Source organism: Silurus meridionalis, chromosome 5 (assembly GCF_014805685.1).
Source record: "Silurus meridionalis isolate SWU-2019-XX chromosome 5, ASM1480568v1, whole genome shotgun sequence".
NCBI lineage: Eukaryota > Metazoa > Chordata > Actinopteri > Siluriformes > Siluridae > Silurus > Silurus meridionalis.
The window spans coordinates 2,658,291-2,685,141 of NC_060888.1; the positions used below are offsets into that span (position 1 = coordinate 2,658,291).

General features: G+C 38.2%; 1 protein-coding gene across 1 annotated transcript; it reads right to left on the reverse strand.

Annotated features, from left to right (window-relative positions):
- Positions 1 to 2,261: 2,261 nt before the first annotated feature.
- slc7a11 (solute carrier family 7 member 11) lies at positions 2,262 to 26,613 on the reverse strand. The gene is given in 13 exon segments (XM_046850357.1): positions 2,262 to 3,255; positions 3,374 to 3,551; positions 4,395 to 4,544; positions 5,490 to 5,586; positions 6,833 to 6,936; positions 14,059 to 14,182; positions 14,448 to 14,492; positions 14,593 to 14,692; positions 17,416 to 17,454; positions 17,457 to 17,540; positions 17,748 to 17,863; positions 22,507 to 22,633; positions 26,210 to 26,613. Coding segments are annotated over 13 exon segments (1,458 nt in total). The 5' UTR covers positions 26,448 to 26,613; the 3' UTR covers positions 2,262 to 3,199.
- Between the last annotated feature and the right edge of the window lie 238 nt (positions 26,614 to 26,851).

Consider the following 26,851-nt stretch of genomic DNA (forward strand, 5'->3'; position numbering starts at 1 on the left):
TACAAAATAAAAACATGTCTGGATAAAAAACATCTGTGTTCAGAATACACAAAAGTCACCAAAAATAACAAAAAAGAATAATATTTTTAAAAACACGAACTACACATCAGACGTACGAAGATTTATAGAAGTATTAAGTAATAAAAACTAAAGAAGAGCATATACTGAGGTTTTATGTACTAATATATACTGATATATATTAATATAATGATTAAAGCCATAGTGTTAATGTTGTAACAAGTGCATTGCATCAAGTGCAAAAAAATTCAAAAAATAAAATAATAATAATAATAATAATAATAATAATAATAATAATAATAATAATAATAAAAATTACAGTGTGTTACTTTATACAGCAGTGATCTACAGTACATTTTACACTTCATGAACAAAATCCATAAGCTCTATAGCAGGAGATCTTCCACTCCCGGGCGTGTAAAGCCCATTTAGCCGTGTGTCTCCAGGTAAAGAAATTTTGTGGTAAAAAAATATTTAGGGGAGAACCTCATATGGCTGGAAAAGTCAGGTGTCCCAATACTTTTGACCGCACCATACATTTTGAACCTCGGGTTACGAACGCCCCGGCATACGTATAATTCAGGTTACGAATCGCAGTTCATCAAAATTTTTGCCCCTGGTTACGAACAAAATATCGGGATACGAACGTCGCTCACCAAAAAATCGCAGGCAAGTTGGTTGTTTTTGCTCTATCCACGCAGCTCGTCACATCAGTTAGCGTCCTGTGTCCCTAGCGAGAGCATCGTGTTACTTATCCGCTTGAACTTTTCCCGGCGGCAGCGTAACAACTCGTTAGTTGATGCTCGTGGAATGATGAGATGGACAACATTAGCCGATGCATAACCACTTTACTTGTTTTTATGAAGATAGATTAGCAGGGTTACAGTCTTTTCCGAAGTACAATACCCATAATGAATTTCACTCTGGACTTCAATACCAACTGATAGTAGCCTTAAAGAAACAGCTCTCATTTTCCCTCTAATGCAACAATTGTCTCAGCGTTCGTGTTAATAACACTGTCTTTAATATTCTATAATATAATATATAATAATATATAAATAATATAATATAATAAGATTCTCCTTCCAAACAATAACTCTCCCTCCTCCCCCTTCTACGAACGTCGTCTCCCGCAGCGAGTCTTCTCAAAGGGAAAGTACCCGGTAAAGATCTTTTCCTCTTTTGTATGTTTTTATGTGGTATGATTTTAATATAACGTTAAAAGTAAATAATATTAGTGAATATTGGCTTTATTTTTATTTAAGTAATATTTTTGGTTGTCCAGAACGAATTACCGAAGTTTCTGTTCATTATTATGGGGAAATTTGTATCGGGATACGAACTTTTCAGGTTACGAATAAAGTACCGGAACGAATTAAATTCTTAACCCGAGGTTCCACTGTATATTAAGTTAATGCTACAAATGTAAAAAAATTCAAGAATGACTTAAAAATAACATAAAAAAAAATAAACAAAAAAATAATCAATACAGAGTGAAGTCCAAAAGTCTAAAACCACATTGAAAATCTGGATTATAATTTTTTTTTTTTACCTGAAAACAAGTAGACAGATTAAAAATTTCATTTTTATAAAATCTAAATAATAATAATAATAATAATAATAATAATAATAATAATAATAATAATAATAATTATTATTATTATTATTATTATTATTATTATTATACCCATTCTAATTAAAATACAATTAATAATAATAATAATAATAAGAAGAAGTAATAATAGTAATAATAAACAATAAAATATTCTGTGGCTGCTTTTTTTTTCTTCCATATTTGTAATGAATAATTAAATTCTAGGCTTAAGTTGTTAAGACAAGTAAATATAAATTAAATAATTTATATTCTGATATACTATAAAAAATATAAAGAAAAGTATTATTATTATTAATTTAAAATACTAAAATACAAAATGAATCAAAAACAAACAAACACACAAAAAATGTAGCTACAAAAGCTATCCAATCCGTCATCTCAGATGACTTTCAGAAATGTAGGACAATCCCACATTGAACACATACAACTTCTGAAAAAAAAAAAAGAAAATCTTTCAACATTTCCACCTGATCTACAGTAGTTCTCATAATGGCGGTGTGGAATTGCTTTATGAGGTATAAAACACTTCAATAGCTCTGGAGAGCCGGAATAACTGCAGGGAGGTCAAAGTCAGATGTTTATGATACAATCAGACAGCTAGCACAGCTGAAAAACGATGAGTGTTTTCATTACAAGCTAGCATACACATGACTGAAGCTAGCAAATCGCTTTTTTTCCAGCAGGCTAATTATCAATTCGTCATGTAGTAGAAAAATGTAGCTTTGCACCGTAGGACATGTGGGATTGATTATTTTTTCTCCACAATTATGCCCATCTATGCTAGGCTAATGCAGAGCATCACATATGAACCTGTCATATATAACACTAGATTTATTTTCATTAGATTAATTAGAGCAATTTTTCTGAACCGAGTGCTAACAGGTATTAAAGACGCTTCATTGTGCGTTTATTTGCTTTCCGATTCTTTGAAAAGTCGCGGCAATGACAAAAGATGCGTCATTTCCGAAAGCCGGCGTTTTTCACAAGTACACACTGGGAAGCGAAAATGTAGTTTTCAAATGTATTCACTTCGGAAAGCGTTTTCAAAAAAAGCTACGTTTTTCGTTGACTGAAAGCGCCATCACACGTGGTGTCCCCCGAGATTTAGATTAGCAAAACGATTGCTGTGGTTCGAACAGTTAACACTTTCTGTGTGTTCTGAGAAAACTGGTGGAATGTTTTGGTAAGAACGTTCACACTGATTTTTTGTGAGAATGTTCCTCAGCTTCAAAATGACCTGCCGAACTGTTCTGAGAAAAATCTTCACGAATCTCAAATTGACCAGGAAATAAGACAAAGCACGGCTAGTAAAGTGAAGTGTGCTGTATTGGAGCGAATAGCGAGGACCGAGAGAGTGGAAGTGTTTTTTTTTTCTTGCGCGAGCACCGAAAGGTCTCTCTCTCGTTCCTCCCTTGTGGAGGGATGGATTGAGAAGCGGTCACTCGGGGGAGTGTTTTCTATAAAACATAAAAGAGGAATGAAAATGAGAGCAGGTTGAAGGGAGCATGTTCTATAAGAAAGACGAAAATGAAAGACTGAATGATGCAAGAGCGGTGTCTGGAAAGGTCAGTTCTCGGCAGGGACCACCTCCAAGAGGATTTGTAAGGATCTGTTCATGGAGTCTGCAGAAAGGACATGGAAGCAGAGACAATATTAGAAATTCTGATGAATATTAATGGGCATTTCGTGTTGCCAAGGCTGGAATAGATTTGTTAACAAAAAACAACAACGTCCTCAAACCTGAGAGATTCTGGAACCACTTGGGCTTTCTGTCGAAAACGATGAAGATGTAGTAGGCCGGGATTGCCGTAAGCGTGATGGCAAAGCCGATCCCCGTGTTGACTGGATCGGAGTAGAGCGAAAGAAAGACCATGAAGAAGCAGGTGAAGGAGAAAACTGCTGGGATGAAGATTGGGACCTGAGGGAGAGAAAAGAGAGACAGAGATAGAAGCAGGGGAAGATTAGGCACAGCTCAAGACATTAACATTAATGATAATAGCTAACGTTAGGCTTGAATTTCTTCCTCACCACGATCGCTTATTTGCATTTTAATATCATTAAGATCATCACGATCTTCTGGGCAGGAGTATATTTGTGTATTCGTTTGTTGATTGGGTTTATAATGACTAGAAGTCCAGAAAGTTCCTCACCGTCTTTACGCTGCAAAAACTCGCTCCTGATTTACATTTCATCAAGGATGTCGAGGCAGATAATAACACTTATGGGTTCGATTGGAGAGTAGGATTAGCATGCTAATGCAGGTCCATGCTAATGGTCGTTCTTTTCATCACAAAGGTATAAGGAAACTATCTTGGCTTAATGGTCAAGTCTCGGTCTCGACCAACGCTAGCGAATTTCATTACGCAACTCTCACTGGTGGTGGTGTGATGTGGCATGACACAAAACTATTGTTCCCATTAAAAAGTTTCGTTCAACAAACAAAGAACAATTCACTTTCATTTTTATCCATTTCTAGTTGCATTCATGCAATACAATAGAGCAAACAAACCTGTTTTTTATATGAGCCAAAAAAGTCACGTCAGAAATGTTCTGACACTGGAGACTCCTTCCATAGATGTTACACAAAAATCTCTTCATAGACTTTTTTAGATAATTTTTTTCTATGTTGAAACTCTACCAAATAATCATTTAGTGATCTGTTACTATAAAACATAGTAGCATGTGATTTGACCAATCAGAATCAAGAATTCCACCCTACTACTGCTGCATTGGTTGTTGTTGGATTGTCTGGCTGTTCTACCTTGAAAGGACGTAACATTTCAGGCCGTGTGTGGCGCATGTAGATGAGTCCGACCACAGCTAGCCCGATGAAGAGCCAGCGCAGGAAGCTCATGAAGTTCAGCAGGCTGTAGATATCTCCAACAAACAGGAGGAGCATGGTGAGGGGGTACTGCATGGGGTAGGAGGAAGACAAGATGTCAATCAGACTAACACCAGTTTATATTGGTTTCTTGCTTGCTTTCTGGGTGGATGTGAATAAAATAAAGTGAAATATATCAAGGTGGTCATAAAATCAGTATGTAACTTTGAAAATGTTTTATGTAATTATATAATATTAGATTAGATTAGATTAGATTAGATTAGATTAGATTACTTAGTTATATTCAGATCTAACATCTTTAGTCGATACCCATGTCTCTTTTGACTTTAATTAACAGTTTTCTACATTACCCACAATGCAATTCATTCCAACAAAAACTCCTTTCATGTCATATGTCACTAAGCACATCCTAAGCACTTTGGAAAAGTATGGAAAAGTATGGAATTTCCAGGTCTGGATTAATACCGGGGGGGTTGTTGTGGGGAGGGGGGATTTCTGTTTACATACTATTGCCCTGTTAATTTTTCTAAAATCTACAATTAATAATTCATACAAATATTTTTTTATAAAACAAAGCCTACATCTTCACTAATCCGGATACATTGGAAAATGGCATTTTCGTATAAAAACGCTCTCCGTCCGCACTTCCATTTTTAATACTTTACCAAAAGTTGCTCATCAACACTGAAACTTCTGAAAACTATTATTTCAGATGTTAAACATGGTCTTAAAAATGTTTAAGGAAGTCTGCAGATTTGAGTCTGGGAAAAAATTGTGTAGGACCCCTGCTAAGACCCCGAGCCAAGCCTCTGTCATACCTCAGATCCCACATAAGGCTACAATGCAGTCAATAGTTCCATGAGTCCAAAGGTTTCTAGAAAGTTCTACACTAAATTTATCACCCATGTAACAACTAACAGCATACTGTATACGCATCAGAATCACTGCCTCATTATGGCAAATGGATTTGTTAAAACAGGAAGTGATTCAGAGCACCAGACCATCATGACTTACCATAACAATTACAGCAGCTACTGGAGTGTGTCGATGAACATGAACCATAGACAGAACTTCAGGAAGTTGACCTTCTCGAGACGCCACGTAAAACATTCTGGGAAAGATGGAGAAGAAACGAGGCAGAGCCTGATGTCAGAGCAGGTTATATCATCACTCGGTGTGTCACCATTCCTGATCTAGATGTTACCAAATAGACCTCAAGACACACGCTATGATATTAGTCACATTCCCAAAGTACAGTACATCATTTTTCAGCTTATTTCACAACTAATACTATTGCACTTTATTGTTTTCAGCTTCATGATAACATTGTCTTCTTGTAGATTCGCTCGCCTTCATACTTCATACGCTCCAAATATTCCTGCATGTTTGCGGCTTAACATTCATTTATCTATAGTCAGCATTTAATAATCTAGAGATACTCCACACTAGGAGGTGGGACCAAAACATTTCGAGCTGTTCTGACCCTTGTGCATTCCCACGTCTGTGATTTCATCACGGACATCAAGTTAGAACAAGAAATGAACGTGAAATTCTGCGTGAAACCGACAAATCTGCCACAGAGACGTTTAACACGACGTACGTTTGACATACGGCGATGCTGCAGCAAAGCGTTCGAGGTGTTCAGAACTGCATGCGCGCTTCCAAAGCGAAAGAACATCGCAGAAAGACGAAGAGAGAACAGAAGGCCCTTTGATGAGCTCAACCTCATCAGAGAACAATCCACATGATCCACGTTCCACACCCCACTCGTGTGGACTTCACACTCTTTCCATAGATGAAGCCCAAAGGTCGCTGTTTTGACACTGTTGCGGAGAGCGAATCGCAGAAGGTGCTTGACACTCTTCGAAAAGAAGACTTCCAGGACACGTTCCAGAAGTGGCAAGAACACAGGGGGCGCTGTAGCACTATGCAAGGGGACTGTTTTGGAGGTGATCGTGTGGAAACGTAGATTAAAAAATATATATTTTCTTGCAAACAGAGCGAGTCTCAAAACTTTTGATACCACCTTGTATATGCTAGACCAGGAAGAGTATGGACTACGGCAAAATATTCCAAAAGCAGACTGAGAAAAGCCGAGCAGAATTTAGTTCTTTTCTGATTTCTTGTATGACCATTTTGCTCGAACTGGGCAGCCAATCAAGTTCAGAATTCAATTCTTACCACCAATAAGCTGCCACTGATGGGCCCTTGAGCAAGGCCCTTAAACCTTAATTACTTAGTTGTATGATTAAGATAACTGTAAGTCTGTTTGGATGTGGGTGTCTGTGGCGTAAATATAAACTTTGTTGCACAAGTGGAAAAATAACATTATGGAAAGCGATCATACTGGTCCTCACCTGGAGATGGCAAAAATGCCTCCATTCATAGACCCAAAGCAAGAAAGTGCCACGAAGATGGGAACTGCGATTGAGAAATTCCCATAAATTTTCTCAGCAAAGGTCTGAAAGAAGCGAAAAGATAGAAAGAGAGAAAGAGAGAGAGAGGGAGAGCAAGGATATGAAAACATACTTAGTTTAAACAAATAAGGACACAACATTGATTTTCCATTTTCTTCCATTTTGAATGCAGTTTGTGTTTAGGAATAACAGGTGTGGGGGGAAAAAAGCTTCATCTTCGCCAGCGTGTGGAGCGAAAGCAACCTTAAATGAGTGCATTACGTGGGTGTAATGGGATGAAAAAGCTTTTAGAGCATCCCTGAGCCGGGCTGGAGATCTCCGAATACACACACACACACACACACACACACACACCTATACTGGTTTTTATGTATTAGGTGGACTTTGCCTGGTAAACAAGTTGTACCATGGTTTAAAGGTACCCACCCTTCCCCTTGTGCTACAGTGATGCTACAAATGTCAAAAAATCTAATCAGCTCTGAGGAAAACAAATTTCACTTCAGAATTACTTTACACAAATTTAAACAATTTATATAAAGACCTGACATTATGGTTGTATATGAGGACCTGCTCGGAATGTCCCGCCTTCTGACAAAAATAGTGTTTGTAAGGACATACGGGCTTTATCAGGACATTGGTTTTAACAATACACAAACAAGACATCACACAGTATTGAAGGGACAGGCATGTTTTATTGGCCCTCTGACACACACAAACACAGACTTGACAGCATGGTGCACTATCAAGACATCAGTGACTTAAAAGAACAAGTCCTTTCCTTGTAGTTTTCGGGACTTCTTTTAGAGTTTTTAGTCTCTGCAAAATATTCATAAACAAACTAACCAAAAAACCCATTATAAATGAAATCTGATAACCAAGATGTTTAGATATTTGAATGTTTAGTGCATAGTGAAATCTCCAAAATGCTCAGTGTTATATAAAGCTTGCAGAGAGCTAGATATACAAATGAATTACATAAAGACACTTAAACCAATTTAAAATGAGGAAAATTGTAAAGCTAATTACACTCCTAATAAATCCCACCCACGATCAGCTGCCATAATAAAGAGCTAGTGTTATTCAATCACTAGTCATAACGTTATAAGATCATAACGTTATGCCTGGTGTGTACATTTCTTGATGGGAACTCCAAAGCTTTTCTCGTCGCTCTGGGAATGGGAGTTTGCTATTGCCATAAATGTAGATGGGACATCGAAAGAACTCAATTGTATCAATGAGTGTATGCAAACATAACCACAGACAGTAAGTGAAAGAGGTATGATGGCAGAGGTTTGTTTAGGATTATAAATAGCAAATAAATGTGAATAATGTTACCTTTTGTAATATAAATTCTTATTGCTAATTAATATATTGAAAAAAGTGTCCTGAAAAATCCTGAAAAATCATAACCTAAAAAAATGCAACGCAAACCATTTTCCTCTTCTGGTGTCCGATTGCTTCACATCCCTGTAAAAAAGAAATCATCATTGAGTACATTAGCAGTGTGGACTGACATATTATGGCGCATATTAAACATGGTTAGAACAGGTTAGAAAACCTACTGATCTGTGCTGGTGTCTTCAGGGAAGCATCCAAATTCGCAGCATCAGCCCCACTCTCAGAGTCACTTCCATCACTAGCATCAATGTTGAGTTTATCTTAAAAGCAGATGCAAAAATTAATACTACTGTATGTTTCGTTTGTAACTAAAAGCTCATCGATTTGAATAATCATAACATTAAAGATTTTCACCAATTTATCTTGATGCCTTAATACTAGCCTAATTCTACACAGGACATATCAAGGACTCATAATTTTACAATTTAAATGCATACCTTTAATTTCAAAGCTGAGGTGATAAAATAGCAAGGTTTTTGTATATTCTACTGAACAGTAATATGATATACAAATTATCAATATAAACCTTTGTCATATTTTCTTTTTGTTCAAGAACTGTTTTTGTTATTGTAAGATACTGTTCAGTACATATTTAAAAACATAACCAAAACAAATACTCAGTTTATAATTATTTAACAGAATTTCTTATGACAAAAATAATGTCTATCAGGCAACCTTACTTTTTTTGTCTTTTCACAAAGTTCTTTTGAATCCTGTTTCTTAGGCTTAGATTGGCCCTTTACAATGGTAATCTAAAATAGACAAAACTAAATGCTTTTATATGGACCTGTCCAGGGATATTTTAATGGCTATTACCTCCCTTTAGGCTGGACACAAACCAATTAGATTCTCAAAGCATTTTTGATTTTAAACATACATTTAGCTTCACTAACGTTTCAAATTTACGCTCGCATTCCACTGACTATCTGATGTACAGACAGCAGTAAAATATTGGAGTTATTCCAAAAATCAGACAATGTAAGCCTGGCTGTAGCATCTTCTTAACCAGGTTAACACATTTGGACTATCATTTGGACATAATTAACAATATATAAATATTTTTTTACTTTTCATAATCTTTTGGCTCTCTATTGATTTGCACCCATATAATTGACACCCAGCAATATAATAATACGCATGATGCATTAACTATAATCTATTTGGGTCACTTTTGTTCTCATGATATACAATCACCCAGGTCACATCTGCTATGTGGTGCTTCTGTAACAAACCCTTACCTCTGAGGGATAAGGAAGTACAATAGTCAGTAAGTCTACATCTATAAGATGCAAATTTAAAGAAATTAATTTAATAAAGTTTATGGTGCTCATACAATAACTTTATAAAGTGAAGTCCCTCGAGACCAGGTTTCTGTCAGACACTATACACACAGCTGATGATGTACATTGACTATCACATTACTACAAGGTACAACAAATCTGCTATGTGGCGCTTCTGTAACAAACCCTTACCTCTGAGGGATAAGGAAGTACAATAGTCAGTAAGTCTACATCTATAAGATGCAAATTTAAGAGAAATTAATTTAATAAAGTTAATGGTGCTCATAAAATAACTTTATAAAGTGAAGTCCCTCGAGACCAGGTTTCTGTCAGACACTATACACACAGCTGCTTATGTACATTGACAACGTCCCCATATACCCAGTGTACTGCTAAACCATGTCTGTTCCATATACACTCAGATAAACACTAAACATGTACATCACTAAAGCCCTGATATACCATGTATTTGTCAAACACACGGACACACTAATACTCCTTTGGTAGAGGACTCTTACATGATGGTCTATGCATGTCCTTATTAGACACAGTGTTCTCATAAAACAGGTCTCAGCCATACACACTACATACACACAGACTAACTCAATCCTAACCCCAGCACCTAAAACTGCACACAAAATCTCAGTCATTTTGATCTCAAGACATGGTTCACAGATAGTGTTCACCCATCCAGTCAATCTCTCCCAGTGACTAAGAGAGACAATACGTACTGATAAAAACATACTAAAACAATGCAAAGTACCTGCAACATTTTGGGAATAAATAATCAGAATATGATTTTTATAAATTACCTTTTCTCACTCTTCTCCTGGATCAGCAGCCTCCAACTCATCTACTGCAGTAACCTCTAATGTTTTCAGCTACATTCTAAAAACAGAAACAAGAAATCTTTCTCACATTTGTTATAAACATTAAGTAGCCCTAGAATGTATTTGATACTTAAGTCACATTTTAATGCAATTAATTTTACTGCATTAGCAACCATATCAAACCAAGACATTAATTTCAAAAGATACATAAAACTAAGTTTTACACAAAACATTTAATTTAAAACAGATTGGTATGTTTAGAAATATTTAAAAAAAGCATTTGGATCACCAGCAATTGTATTATTAACAATCGCAAACAAGGTCTTAGTATTTAGTCCGACATACTAGGTTTTGCAGAACTGCTAGTTCTACAAATGACTATGCATAAAACTGTTTCTGTGAAAATTCCAGTAGTTTCCACCAAGATTGAATCAACAAATATTCCTTTTATTTTTATTAGAGCAACAACAATCTGCCACTTCCTTTACTATTGCATTTTACAGATACTCTATAAGGTCTATGTCAGGCTTTTGGGGTGATTTTATGCACTGTATATACAGTACATTAGCAAAGCACACTGTATATATGGTATATTATTTACACCCAGCAAGAACATTGCTGCCTTAACTATACTATAATATTTGGGTCACTTTTGTTCTCATGATATACAATCACCCAGGTCACATCTGCTATTTGGTGCTTCTGTAACAAACCCTTACCTCTGAGGGATAAGGAAGTACAATAGTCAGTAAGTCTACATCTATAAGATGCAAATTTAAGAGAAATTAATTTAATAAAGTTAATGGTGCTCATACAATAACTTTATAAAGTGAAGTCCCTCGAGACCAGGTTTCTGTCAGACACTATACACACAGCTGCTGATGTACATTGACTATCACATTACTACAAGGTACAACAAATCTGCTATGTGGTGCTTCTGTAACAAACCCTTACCTCTGAGGGATGAGGAAGTACAATAGTCAGTAAGTCTACATCTATAAGATGCAAATTTAAGAGAAATTAATTTAATAAAGTATATGGTGCTTATACAATAACTTTATAAAGTGAAGTCCTCGAGACCAGGTTTCTGTCAGACACTATACACACAGCTGCTTATGTACATTGACTATCACATTACAACAACGTCCCCATATACCCAGTGTACTGCTAAACCATGTCTGTTACATACACACGCCAATAAACACAAAACACATGTAAATCACTAAAGCCCTGATATACAATGAAACAGGTCTCAGGCATACACACTACATACAGATTTATAAAATATAATAAGAGCTCAATATAATTTCACAACTGTAAAAAAAAATATATATTACCTGTTTACTGTGTTCGATGATTGCCAGAGTGTCTGCTGTTGCGAGGTTAAAGAGGTCTCCCTCATCAAAAGGGACTGAACTGAATACTCCACACTCTGAATAAGAAAAAATGAAATATTAATCCAGTCGTGAACTTCACACCAGTTTTATCCTAATGCCCTGTCTGTTAATGAAAGCAGTCTAGGTCAAAAGGAACATAGGATGGCATGTGTGAATGGACCCTTACCTTTATCTGAATTTATATATTTCCAGGTTTGTCTTTCCCAGCAGATGTGTAATACTCCGTCTCCTGCTTTGATGTTCTTTTCTCCTTCTGCGCTCATCTCAGCCATGTTAAAATGATGCTGTTCTTCCCCACAGAAATGAGTGTTTATTTAAGTTGAAACCTTAAATTGTTAATATAAGTGGTGTTTATGTAAAACATGTCCAGTGATAGAGCATGGGACAATGCTGAGGAGAGCTGGGATTTAAACTCTCCATCACACTGACACTCAAAGATATCAGACTTCTGATGTGTTCATTCTGCTTTACTTCTGACTACAGTATTACTGAGTTATGAGTGAAGAGTATCAGGGGTTATTTACACCCTCACAGTGATACAGCAGTGTTTACACACTGTACCATCATCTCTCTCACACACTCAGACCCTCACCACCGCTCCAAACTCAGCCATGTAACTCCCGCGCCGCACGCACTCAGCTGTTTCCGGTCGCACGCGCTAACCGGAAGTGATGTTCTAGTGACATTAAATAGCATACAGCCTTATAATAAACAAAATAATAACAATTAAAAGCAGTTCTGAGTAGTTTGTAAGCAGTCCGGGTGCTGTGTGTACAACAGCTCACCTTACAACACTGCACGCGCTAACCGGAAGTGATGTTCTAGCGACATTAAATAGCATACAGCCTTATAATAAATAAAATAATTAAAAGCAGTTCTGAGTAGTTTATAAGCAGTCCGGGTGCTGTATGCCCAGCAGCTCACCTTACAACACTGCACGCGCTCTGTGGCCGGAGCGAACGCGTTTAAAGAGCCGCGAGGATGCGCGCGCGGCTATCAGCTAGCGGCTATCAGCACTGACTATTATTAGCTAGCATCCATGCTAACATACAGACATTTCCTTCATTTTAATTCGGCCAAACGCACTAAACCCAAATTTATACAGTGCGCATTCGGTACAAGATTTATCAGTAATTAGTTATTCAACTCAGGTTTTAAAACTAACCATTGATAATGTTGCTAACTAGCCAGCTTTAATTTATGCCTTCTTAAGGCTAAATTCACCCCAATCTCCAGATTCCAATGAAATATTTCTTACAACATTAATTTACAACAAGGAACCGAGCTCTTGGAATATATCAATAGTCTACTCATTAAGTTTATGAACTTTATAATCATACCTGGCTTTTAAAGGGCTGGATAATGGCTGTTCAATGTGTTGGCAAACCGAGTCTAATGAAACTCCGCCTTAAAAGGAACACGTAGGATAATTGACGTAGGTCTCAGCCAATCACAGAACGAAAAATGGCAATCAGCGCTAGCCAATCAGAAGGCTCAAATTTTCACACATGTGTGAACGGATTGCAGTACCGGCTCCGGGCTACAGGGCGCACTACGAAATTCCAAAGTTACACTGTGTTAAGTCAGTTTCGGTGTTTGTGGTATAATGGACATGGACTGAAATTTTGAATTTCAGCTTCTCTAGTATAGATATATATAGCCACAGTGCGGGAATTATGAGGACACCTGTCCTGTCCCCATAATCCCAAATGTCCCCATAATGTCGGTACGTAATCAGGTCAAATGTCCACATAAACCACAAAAACCAACACACACACACACACACACACACACACTGACGCATGTGTTCTGCCGTCGTGAGTTATAACGAGCGCTATATGAGTACAGCAGGAAAGCAGAACATGGACCTGAGCGTCTCTGTGAAATTACATTTACTTTCCGGAGGAGGAAGGTGTCGGCTATTACATTCATTAATGCTGGTGTACAGTGAGATTTTAAAGTGCTGGCGTCCTCTATTATAGATCTCTTCTGTCTCGGCCCACACGCACACACACTGGGACGAGGATAATGGTGTGTAAGATCCAGGCAGGTAGATAGCAGCATGATTACAGTGATCACGCTTTTTTTTTTTTGCTAACGCGAAATCAACAAACGTGTTTACTCGCGAAAAGACGAAATGCTAAACATTGGGAAGGAAATTGCTTTACGAAACACTGCCGGACGACATTCCCAGGGATGAGATGGCAACCCGGGGGCAGTGATGACAAGGATGATGAGGATGATGAGGATGCAATACTCACCACAGCGACGGCGTCTGAGGCGAGCAGCTCCTCTGCCGACATCACAGTGTAATACGCAACGTTAGTCAGCGTGTAGCATACGGTTACAATCACCATGGAGATGCCGATAGCCAATGGGACGGTTCTGGGAAATGAAATCTATTCATATATATATATAATGTACATACTGTATATACAGCCTTTCAGTCTACTATTATTAGACAATTAGGGCCAGATGAAAGCCGAGCCTTGAAATAACTAGTATGCGGATTTAATCAAATATATTTTTGATGATCTATACGTCTATACAATATCTCCTTTAAAGCTATAGATGCTACGCTTCAAATTTCTTCTCGACTTTGTTTTGATGGATTGGTTCAATCCAGACAGACGTCTTGTCTTGCACTTACCTCTCGGGACGATCCACTTCCTCTGTGACAAAATTCAAGTAAAACCTAGAAACAATAAATAAATAAATAAATAAATATATAACCTAATTTTCAGTAGTTCATATTATAGAAGCTTGTGGTTCCCTTTCAATCGGAGTCGACTCACCAGCCGGCGTAAGCATACATCCCTGAGTAGAAGGCCAAAGGGAGGCCAGACAACTTGACCGTGTTGACCTGAAATGCATTCTGGAAATTTTTGGTCTCGCCTGTAGAGAGACAAAACATTGCTGATAATTAACACCAATTCGTTCATTGGTTCATTTACAACAACAAGCTTGTTTTACAACTATAAAAGGACATTCTGGCATAAAGTTTTAATATTTTATATGCTATTTGACCTGTTACACCATGATTTCAGTGCACAAAATCACCGTTGCCAAAACAACACTGGGTGTGGGGTGTACCAGAGAGTATCCGTTTTCATGAAACTTAATTTAAAGTACATAAAATGTGTCAAAATACGAATAATGAAGTGAAATACACAACTTCTTTTTTCTCTTGGAATTCCCCCTAGTAATTTTCTGGCTTTTTAAAATTCGTTTTTAGGGAAATACATTGACCAAACACAACATTATGGCATTATAACATTCTGAGTGGTGAAGTAAAGAACACTGATGATCTCTTCATCATGGCACCTGTTAGTGGGTGGATTTATTTATTAGGCAACAAATGAACATTTTGTCCTCAAATTTGACATGTTAGACGCAGGAAAAATGGGCAAGTGTGAGGATTTAACAAATTGATTCAGAACATCTCCAAAACTGCAGCTCATGTGGGATGTTCCTGGTCTGCAGTGGTCAGTATCTATCAAAAGTGCTCCAAGGAAGTAACAGTGGTGAACCAGAGACAGGGTCGTGGGCGGCTGAGGCTCAATAAAGCACATGGGGAGCGAAGGCTGGTCCGTGTGGCTCGATCCAACAGATGAGCTCCTGTAGCTCAAACTGCTGAAGAAGTTCATGCTGTTGATGTTCGACAGATCAGGACTGTTTTAGCAGCAAAAGGGGGACCAACACAATATTAGGCAGGTGGTCATAATGTTATGGTTGATCGGTGTAAGTAGTCTACAATTACAGTACACTTTTTGTCTTCTTATCTGGAATTTTCTAGAACATGTTTTCTAGCTAAAGTTATTTACTTGGCAGTAACACAGCAAAGCACTCAGGAAACCCCCTCCTAACAAAACTTTCAGGGTCTACAACTTCTCAACTGTAATGGTTTAAATCATTTATTAGCCATGGCAACGCAATTCTCAACCAAGTGTTCGAGTGTATACATAAGTGAATGAAGGAACAGGATGGTTTTTACAACAATGGTGTGAGAAAGACTCTGGTCTAAAAGTGCCATGATGAAGAGATATTCAGTGTTATTCAATTCACATGTCAGTGGTCATAATGTACAGTATTTGTTGACCAATTAGGTAGTTTAATAAATTTGTATCTTGAACACTAGGTGGAAATCCATGCTCAGTGGAATGCTAGTCCATCGCAAGGCTTTATTCACACAAAACGGAATATTTTGTAATCTAACAACCTTCATGTCTATGGATGGTGAAGAAACTGGAGAATCCAAAGGAATCAGAGAGAACATGCAAAAAGGATGCATTGGGATTGAACGCTGAAGCTATGAAGTGACACAGCACAGGTATTCTATTAAAAAAACTAATCTGAATCATGAAACATGACAGTGCATGACCAGGAACAGGATGGTCCAGGAAATAAAACAGCAAAGGTGTTATAATGCAGCATAATGCACAGGGTTTGTAAGACGCCTTACAGTCATACAACGGTTTGAATTTACAAATGCATCTACACTAAATACAAACAGATAAAAGAGATTTTTATGTCTGACCATAAGATTGGTATGTGGTTTTGGAACGTTCCATTGAGTCCCATTTTGCTCTTATAATAACCTTTATTCTTCTGGGAAGATGTTCCACTAGATTTTGGAGTGTCTATGCAGAGATTTGTGCTCATTCAAATACAAAGGTGTGAGTAAAGTGAGACCGATGTAGGTGAGAAGGCGAGGAGGCCTGAGGTGCCTTCAGCATTCACATTCATCCAAAAGGTGTTCAATATGTTTTAAGTCAAGTCAAGTCAAGTTTATTTGTATAGCGCTTTTCACAACAGACATTGTCTCAAAGCAGCTTTACAGAAATCAACAGTTAAGGTGAATGGTGTGATTTTGTCCCTGATGAGCAAGCCGTGGCGACTGTGGCAAGGAAAAACTCCCTTAGATGTTATGAGGAAGAAACCTTGAGAGGAACCAGACTCAAAAGGGGAACCCATCCTCATTTGGGTGACATCAAGAGTTTGATTATAAATCTTTCAACAATACAGAACACTGGAGAGTGAGAACTAACATGAGCACTGGAGTATAAGATTATAAGTAATGTTCTTTCTGCAGTCTTATACAGTCTATATGGTTAGTAGCTCCTAGTTTTATAAGCTCAGCATTTGTGATCAGCTTTATAGAGATTTATAGCAGGGGATCTTCCACTCAAACACATGCAAAGCAGATCTTCATGGTGCTGGCTTGTGCACAGGGGTATCGTCATGTTGGAACAGGTTTGGGTCTCCTAGTTTAAGTAAACTAGAAAAAAATTATTTTGATTTTTGTGTTTGAAGATAAACCACATATGGCTGGAAAAATCGCACGTTCCAATACTTTTGGCAAAATGCTACAATTCTGTTTAATGTCTTCATTTAAAATGTACAATTGTTTCTTACTTTTTTAAAGTACATTGTATTTGCACTCTTTGTTGTGTTTTGCAGCTTTTCCCAGTCAACACTATGTAGTGAAAGTGGAATCGCGACTGTTACGCAGGAACAGGTGATGAAGATTGAATAATTAGATGACTACAGAGCATTGTGACATTGTTTGAACCTAAAAGTCATTCATTCGTGCTGAACAACTCGTGTTGAACCTTTACCTCTAAACAGCTGATAGAGTCCGGGGACGATGATGATGCCATGGCGAGAAGTTTACTGAACGTGAGGAAGATCTGGAGCCTGGCTGTCCAGCTCACACTCATACTGTTGATGTACATGACTGTAGCTGAAACACACAGAGTCAAATCTTTTACAAACATCCTACAGGAAAAGATTCATTCCCCACTTCCTGTTTATGCTAAATAATTCAAAATTGCCCTGTGTTAAACTATCCCAAAGACAGTGATAGGACCTTTTCTGGAAGTTTGGAAAGAAATATATATAAAGCCACTAAAGCTAGGTAATTATGAATGATTCGAAAGTGTAGACCTACTGAGTCCAATTGCCGTAGCGAGCTTGATTGCGAACTCGGGAACGCCACATGGCATGAAGATCGGCTCCAAAATATACCGTCCGAACGCCAGAGAAATTACAGCCATTCCTGCAGGCCTGGTAGGGAAAAAAATTGCAGATGCACATTTTGAGGTTCAGGCAGAACAGAACATTTACTTTTAATTAGTATTTTAATCTAAAGTAAAACTAGAGGCTGTAAATTACACATATGGGTTTGGTTTTGGGGGAAAAACCTATTTAATGCAGTTTGATGTGTAAAAAATAATTACCATAATTTGAAATACTGATCATACAGACTATGCAGTATTTGGCAACTAAACAAAACCCAGGTCTGCCTCTGAAAGATATCCAACCGATCCAGAATGCAGCTGCATGAATTGGGTTCAACCTTCCTACTGTAGATGTTTCCACACCACCCCACTTTTACATTTCCTCCAACGACTTCCTGTAGCTGCCCGTATCAGATTTAAAACACTGATGCTTGTCTGCAAAGCCAAACAACGGACCAACAAACTCTCTATCTCATAGCTCTTATCTCACCAAACACTCATGCTCCCTTCATCCTCTACCACTGCTCGACTGATCCCACCATCTCTCAATGTACAAAAAAGACATGCTTCAGAACTCTTCACTGTTCTGGCACCGAGGTGGTGGAATGAACTTCCATGTGAAGCCTTAAGACCTACACCTTCTTAAATTTACCTTTACATTTACAGCATTTGGCAGACGATCTTTTTAAGAACGACTTACAGCAATCTCAGTTATACAGCTGAGGGTTAAGGGTCTTGCTCAAGGGTCCAGCTGGGATTTAAACATATTAGCTTCCAATCAAAAGTCAAACATCTCTTCCACTGAGCTAACACTTCCTCACTAGTTTAATTTAGCTTTACTTCTTCGAAAAACTAAATATTTTTTTTCTCCTAAAAGACTTTTAGACTGATGGTGTTCTTTATCTGTTTCCTAATTCACCAGCATGAGAGTATATTTATTAAAGGAAACTTTACAGCCCTTTGTAGAGCGTTCTGGATAATTGCCAAATGCAATAAATGTAAATTTGACCCTGTATACCGTTGTGATGTCACCACGAACACATTTGCATATGTAAATCTCTAGCAGGCCCTTTGTGGACATGACAAGGCAAAACATCTGGAACATCTTCCCAGAAGTTTGGAGGTTCTACTAAAAGGAAATAGGGATTAAATGTAGATTCGGATGTTCAGAAGGCACAATCGTGTCTAAACAAAAAAAAATTGCTCCATATAATGTAGCTAATAAATTATTAACTAGAGGAAGTCACAATATCGAGAGCTACTTCCTGATAGTTCCTGACTTGAATGCACCAAAAACACCAGACAGAAAGTTGTTCCTCAATGGAAATATACCTGTTTTAGCAAACATTGATTAGCTCAAGTTTGCAGTGGAGCTCAGATCCTAATAGCCACAGTTTTATATCAAACTAATACTGATTACATGATTAACATGTTTTAGTGGCTTAACCTTTAAACATTACAGAATTAGAGATATTCCTGACATTTCATGAACTTGTATTTCATGAAAAAGTATTGAAAAAAGGTGATGCAATAATTTTTATATATAAATTATATACAGTTGTCTTTAAGTATTCTTTTCATCAATCGGCAAAAGTTTGTGGACACCTGACTGTGCGATTAACTGCTTATTGAACTGTTTTTTTTGTTTGTTTGTTTTTTAACCAATTCCACATTTAGTCCTTATTTGCTGTCACAATTACTATTACTCTTTTGGAAAGATGTTCAACTAAATTTCATGAAGATTTGTGTGAGATATATTCAGCCACATGGGTGTTAGTAAAGTCAGATAATGATGTAGGAGAGGAGATGAGGCCTGGGTTGCAGGCAACATGAACAATTCATCCCAAAGGTGTTCAGTAGGGTTTTATAGCTCAAGACCAGGATATCTTAAACTCCAATCCATGGAAAGCATATCTTCATGAACCTGCATAGGGGCAGCCATGCAGGTTTAGAGTTAGATTTGGGTCTCATAGTATAACTGAAGAGATTTCATGTTACCATATCCCAAATCTCCTACAATTGCTTTCATCTTTGTGGTAACAGTTTTGAAAAGAACTACATATAGATATAATAGATAGATGTCTCAATACATCTCTCAATATACTACACTGTATATAAGTAATAAACTGGAAATGCAGTGAATATACACCAATTTTATTGTGTGCACTAACCCTGAAAGCATGTATCTATAATTTTGAGAGATAAAGTGTATACGATTGTGTTACCATTTTCATACGGCCTCGAAAAAGCTTGGCGTGACGTAACACATTCAATTATTTCTTAAAGGTGACAAGTTTATAATACCTTTCCCTCTTGTTCACTGCATATTTTATAGCCCTGTAGGCCTCCTGTGGTACGTGTTAAGAATACAACTGCGTGAGAAACTTCATTTTATTTTCCCAGGAACACGTCCACAGCCGGCAGTGAGTACAAATTATTTCATAAAACTGTTTACAGGGTTTAATACACTGGCTTTGAATGCAAAAACCATTAGCATTGTGCTACAGGCTATACGGCACCTTTTAATACGCGGCTGCTGTGAAAACGCAATACGCAAGAATCAAAGCGTTGCATGTCAAGCTTATTGATTTGTACTGTTTATAATAGAAGACCTTTCAGGATTTGTTAAGTAACAAAAAAATAAACATTTAGAAGATGTTTAAGTAAAAAACGTGTTTACTGGCAACGCAGGCATATTGTAAAACGAATGATTTGTTTCCTGTCACGTGTTAACAGCGGTGTAGAATAAGACATAATTGTTTCGAATAAAAGGTGATAATTGGGACTGTTCACAATTTCGGCTTCTGAGGATGAAACAAAGCGGCAGGCAAAGCAGTGTGAAAAGCTCCAATTATCTGTTGTTCGCCTATTTTTATTTAATTCTCTCACACGCCCTGCAGGAGCTTCAGTTCTCAAAATTACGGGGAAAAAAAAAAATTCACTGGGAATTACGTGCTTCAACAATCGAGTGAGGCCTGTAAATCCAAGCCTGGAAGGTTTGTGAAAAGACCATAATTGCGCTCAGGTGTTTCAGTCAATCAGAGAGTTTCTGCTCTGGTTTATAAAAGTATATAGAACAAGTGGGATTTTTAATCCTCGTGGTTTTGTTCTTTACAATATGATGATCAAAGGAGACAAATGAAGCTTGGATGAAAACGGTGAAAGCGTTGAATGATTGTTGAAAAGTCTTCAAAAATCTTGTCAAAGAAGATGTAAACAATGTTTATACATCGACACAATATGGACAAAAGTACTGAAATGCCTCCAGCCAAATGTGGTTTTTCGCCAAATTGTTACCACAAAGTCAAAGGCATAGTACTCTTTTGGATGTCTTCGGATGTGCTAACATGAAATTGTCCCTTTATTTTACCTTGAAGACCCAAACCTGGTCCAGCATGACACAAAGCCAACTCAATGAAGATCTGGGTTGGAATGGAATATCTCCTGCTATCTCCTCCAAAACCTTTGGGATAAATTGGAGCGGCACCCCAGGCCTTCTCACCTCACAGAGATCAGAACCTGATTTTACTAACACCCTTCTACCTGACATTCCAACATCTAGTGGAACATCTAGTGGAACAAGAATAGAGGTTATTATAAGAGCAAATGGGGATTCGATGTGGAATGAGATTTTCAAAACGGACATGTTTTATGTTGAAACTCGTTATTTTATTTTATAATAAAACAATGCTGCACATTGACCTTAAACCGCATGATACAGCAGGATTTCACTGAGGGCCTTTTCTTCAACTGAACCAAATATGATGAGTCATCATGAGCCTGGGGCTATTCTATTCTGTGTACAACGATCTGATACAATAGTAGCTGGTACAATCGTTAGCCTTTATTTATAGTTCCTGGTAAACACCCTCGTAGCTGACACCGAAAAATCTTGTGGAACATCTTCCCAGAAGAGTGAAGGTTTTTCTGAACACAAATAAGAACTAAATGTGGAATGCAATGTTCAGATATCAATCTTAAAGTCAGGTGTCCACTATTTTTTGTCCATACTCTGTACTATAGTACCAGTGCAGCACAAAGTCAACAAAGAACTTCTGTTTTTTCTTTCTACAAAACTAATTTTTTCTGCAATGTTCATTTGTTTGGTTTCAGCGAGTCCATGTCATTTTAAGAATTAACATTATTAAATGGAAAGGAATCTGGTGTGAACATCTGTTTACCAGCTGCAATAAAACTGGGTGTTGAGATGTTTTTGTGTTTAACACAGCTACACAGAGCGGTTATTTCAGACCTACAGTCCTGAGAGCTCGAACTAGTCCTTTGTTGTCTCGGGGTGTTTTTTGTTTTACGCAGCAAAATCTGATGTTTGCTGTTAGTCTTATATAAGAGCTTTCACCCTGCATGATGTTGTGCTTAAGACTGCTGTCCTGTGATTGGCTGATTGGATCATGTGCACATGGGTTTCTCTTAAATTTATATATATATATATATATATATATATATATATATATATATATATATATATATATATATATATATATATTTACACACATACAGTACTGTGAAAAAAAGTATTTGCCCCCTTGTTCATTCAGATTATCAAGCAAATTTTTCTTTTTAAACAAAAAAAAACAAAAAAAAAAAGAAAAAAATCAAGAGGGAGTAAATACTTTTTCACAGGGTTATTATATATACAGAAGAATGGGCAGTGAAAGACACTGTACCCACCGTATAGCAATCATGTCCACCCAGAGTCGTATGAAAGCCATCTGAGGGCCGAATGCCTCCAGAACGTAGGTGTAGTGACCACCAGACTTCTTAATGCAGGTTCCTAACTCAGCATAGGACAGAGCACCTGAACCACACACACACACACACACACACACACACACACACACACACACACACACACACAGGGATAGATGGTGAGAAAGAGCTGAAAGAGCAATGTGGGCTGTATATGCTGACAAGAGCATGTCATGTGTGTTTGTGTGTGTGTGTGTGTGTGTGTGTGTGTGTGTGTGTGTGTGTGTGTGTGTGTGTGTGGTTTCTGTGTTTGTATATACAACATATATACATTTATTATGTGTATATTTTTAGTGTGTGTAGAGTGTCTGTGTGTATATCTACATGTTCATTTATGTGTCTGGCGAGTGTCTGACAAAAATTTGTGTATAAACTGTGTGTGTGTGTGTGTTTGTGTGTGTGTGTACAGTGTATATGTTTCTGTAAGCTCTTTGTGTGTATGTATAGATTGTGTCTTTGCAAATTTTGTGTACCAAAGTGTGTATAGCATGGTGTGTGTGTGTGTGTGTGTGTGTGTGTGTGTGTGTGTGTGTGTGTGTGTGTGTCTGTGTGTGTCTGTGTATGCTGTATTCATGGTAAGTATCTAAGGTGTGTTTTCTAAATATGTGTGTGAATAGATGGTGTTTATGGTGAATTTCTAATCTCTGTGTGTGTGTGTGTGTGTGTGTGTGTGTGTGTGTGTGTGTGTGTGTGTGTTTATCTGTGTGAGAGATGTCTAAGCTGTTTGTATAATGTCTGTGTCTACAATGTCAGCATCAGCTGCGTATAGACTGTGTGTGTGTGTGTGTGTGTGTGTGTGTGTGTGTGTGTGTGTGTGTGTGTGTGTGTGTGTGTACAGGCTGTATGTGTTGTTACAGAGCAGCGTTTCAGGAGGAAATTCGGACGAGCGCCTCAGCCAGACTGGCAGCTTTAAATTCCTCGGCTTCTTAAAGCCTGCAGCAGCGATACACAAAAGAGTGCTGACAAGTGTGTAATGACTCCTGACACACACACGAGTACACACACAGCGTTAAACAATGCTCCTTTGACACGCACATGCAAAGTACACACAGCGGCACACTGTTAAACAATGTTGCTCTGACACACACACACACAAGTTCAGACCCCATGCACACAGACATCAAGCTTGAGGGGCTCGCTTCTGCTGTGAACATAAGTGCCAATACAATATAAATGTCTTTCTCTCTCTGCCAAACACACACACACACAAACATACACACACACACACACACACAGAGCCCTGGTCCCTCCATTCCCATCCTGCAGACGATTTTAAGCTTGCATTGATTATTCTTTTGTCTTCGTTCACATAATCGTGTACTGCTGTGCGTTTGTGCTGCCTTCACTTTCACCTGCGTTGAGAAACCGATTCAAAAAATTACTAGCAATTAGCATTTTGTCCCAGCTCTCGCTATGCTAATGGGTCAAGCAGACAATTTAGATGTTTGGAGAAGCCAAATAGTTGAGTAATTGACACAAAACAAAATTACCAGAAACTGTAAATAAAGGCGAGCAATTATCGTGGTTATTACTTCTAATCCACACTGCTTCGCTTGCTGGCATTGCATCTGGCTCTGTAAATAGCACCAGGTTCATTATGACTCATCATATTTGGTTCAGTTGAAGAAAAGACTCTGACTGACATCCTACTGTATCATGCTGTTCAAGGACAATGAGCAAAAAAAAAGAGTTTGTGTACACCTGAGCCTAAAATATGTCCCATACTAATAACCTCCAGTCTTCTGGGAAGATGTTCCACTAGATTTTGTGAAGATTTGTGGAAATGCTTTCAGCCACAAAGATATTAAAGTCAGGTACTGATGTAGATGAGGTGAGGAGTCCTGGGGTGCAGTCAGGACTCACATTCATCCCAAAAGGATGGAGCTCTGTAGCAGGAGATCTTCCATACACTTCCAACCCATGTACACCAGATCTTCATGGTGCTGGCTTTGAACTAAATGAACTGAAATGTTTTTTTTTTTCAACTTTGAAGGAACCACATATGGCTGGAATAGTCAGGTGTCCCAATACTTTTGGAGACATAGTACAGTGCACAGAACAAGAGTGTTGATTTATAATGTGTGTGTGTGAACAGAGGTTTTTTTAGGACAAGCCTAATAAATGATGAATTCCATAATGTAACATCATTCATGGCTCCGCCCACAATCTACTTGTCGCATCACTATGACACGACTTTACACTGGGCACATGATCATTCCTACTGTATATCTTTCAAAATCCCTCATATCTTATCTAAATATTGCGTTTCTTGTCGACGTGATAAACAAAGAACAAACTCTGAGTTGCAATTTTGGACTTGTGTAACCTGATTATTGTGTAATCATGTGTTTGTTTCAGACAGGTCCGGGTTGTACTGGTTTTGGAGTGTATCCCAGAAACGCTGAGTGTGAGGTCGGAATTCTGTGGATGGGTTTGCCAGAACGTTGCTGGCTGCTTCACACACTACACATGCTGGTTCACATGTAGGGACATGTAGAGACAAGTCGAAGTCAACTTATATAAAGACACATTTTGAGAAATGTCACATAATCTGGATGAAACCCACATGGACATACATTTAACATATACTCTTTCTCGAACTCTTAGATCTCTGTCCTCACCGTCGTTTAGTTCTGCCTCGTATGCACACTGGCGTCTATGGGATCAGACAGGCTTTTCTTTGACATGATATTTTTATGTTTTATTGGTTGTATATATTTGAAATTGTTATTGTTGTTGATGTCCAATTAATAAAATGTATTATTATTATTTAAAGTTAAATCGAATATTATCACTATTATTTATTTGAATTTGGAAACTCAAACTTGTCTCAGCATGAAAATGATCCTGTGCACAAAGCCAGCTCCAGTAAGATGTGGGTTGGAGCGGAAGATCTCCTGCTATAGAGCTCCAACCCTATTGGGATGAATAGGAAGGTTGAGTGAACTTCTCACCTCACCTACATCTGTCAGTACCTTTTAATAACACACTTGTGGCTGAATGAATCACAAATCTCACACAAATCTACAAAATCTGGTAGAACATCTTCCCAGGAGAGTGGAGGTTATAATAAGAGCTAATGGGACTACATGTGTGATGGGATGTTTGAAAAGCAGAGGTTCAAGTCTCCAGAAACGTTTTTTCTACATATTGTAATAACTCAAGCTCAGGCTCAGGCTGAAACCCAGGACTGATTAAAGTCGAGGCCAGGTTTTCTCACGGTGCGTTTGAAAGCTCAAGGCCTCTTCATATCAAGAGGGTTTCAGACGAACTAGAATAGAAGGAAAAATAATGGGGCCCTTTCACTTTAAGAGCACCTGGTTTTCTCCCAGCATGTAGAGAAGTGTGTGCCTCTAACCTAATGAATGGCTGAGGCAACCCAACAACTTCCGCACTGTGACACACACACACACACACACACACACACACACACAAAATAAGCAACATGTGGCCAAGAGCTTTTCCTGTTTGAGCAATAAAATACTCTGAGCAGAGTCTGTTTAAACAATGGCTCACGTTCAGGTTGTGTATAGACGTTCAAAGTCTGAATGTGTACAGTATTTAGGCATGTGTGTGTGTGTGTGTGTGTGTGTGTGTGTGTGTGTGTGTGTGTGTTTCCGCTTACCAAATAACGACAGAATCCCACAAGCCACCCAAATCACCAAAGACATTCCTACACTGCCCGAGTTTTGAAGGATGCCCTTGGGGGAGATGAAGATTCCAGCACCGATGATGGTTCCTACGATGATGGAGATCCCACGCAACAATGTCACCTTCTTCCTCAGCTGAACTTTTTCACTGCTCTGCTCCTGCATTTGTTTAACACCGTTTCCTTGAGCATGCTGAGCGTTTCTTTTGGCCATGTTAATATAACAACTCACGCACACACTCACTCACTCACTCACACACACTCGCACACTCTCACACACTCAGAGTCAGTGGAGGGAAAGCCGGCCGGCCGGCTTTTTTATACTCGTCACAGCCCGGGTTGCTGTGACAGGAACTAGGAGTTCCCACAGTGTAAAAGCAAACTCCTGATACGCTGCCTAAAGCCCAAACTAATTCACTCCTGAATAGCTAGCAAGTCACCTGACCCCGCCCACTTTTTGGGTCACAGTCCTCCCTTTTTTCACTCTTTCCTTAAACCAACAGCATGAGGATGATTGAAAGGGGAAGAGCTGTGGGCCGCATGGAGTCGAAAAACCTCTGAGTCATGATGCAACAGCAAACCCGCATGACGTCAGGCAGCTGAGGAAACGACCTCTTC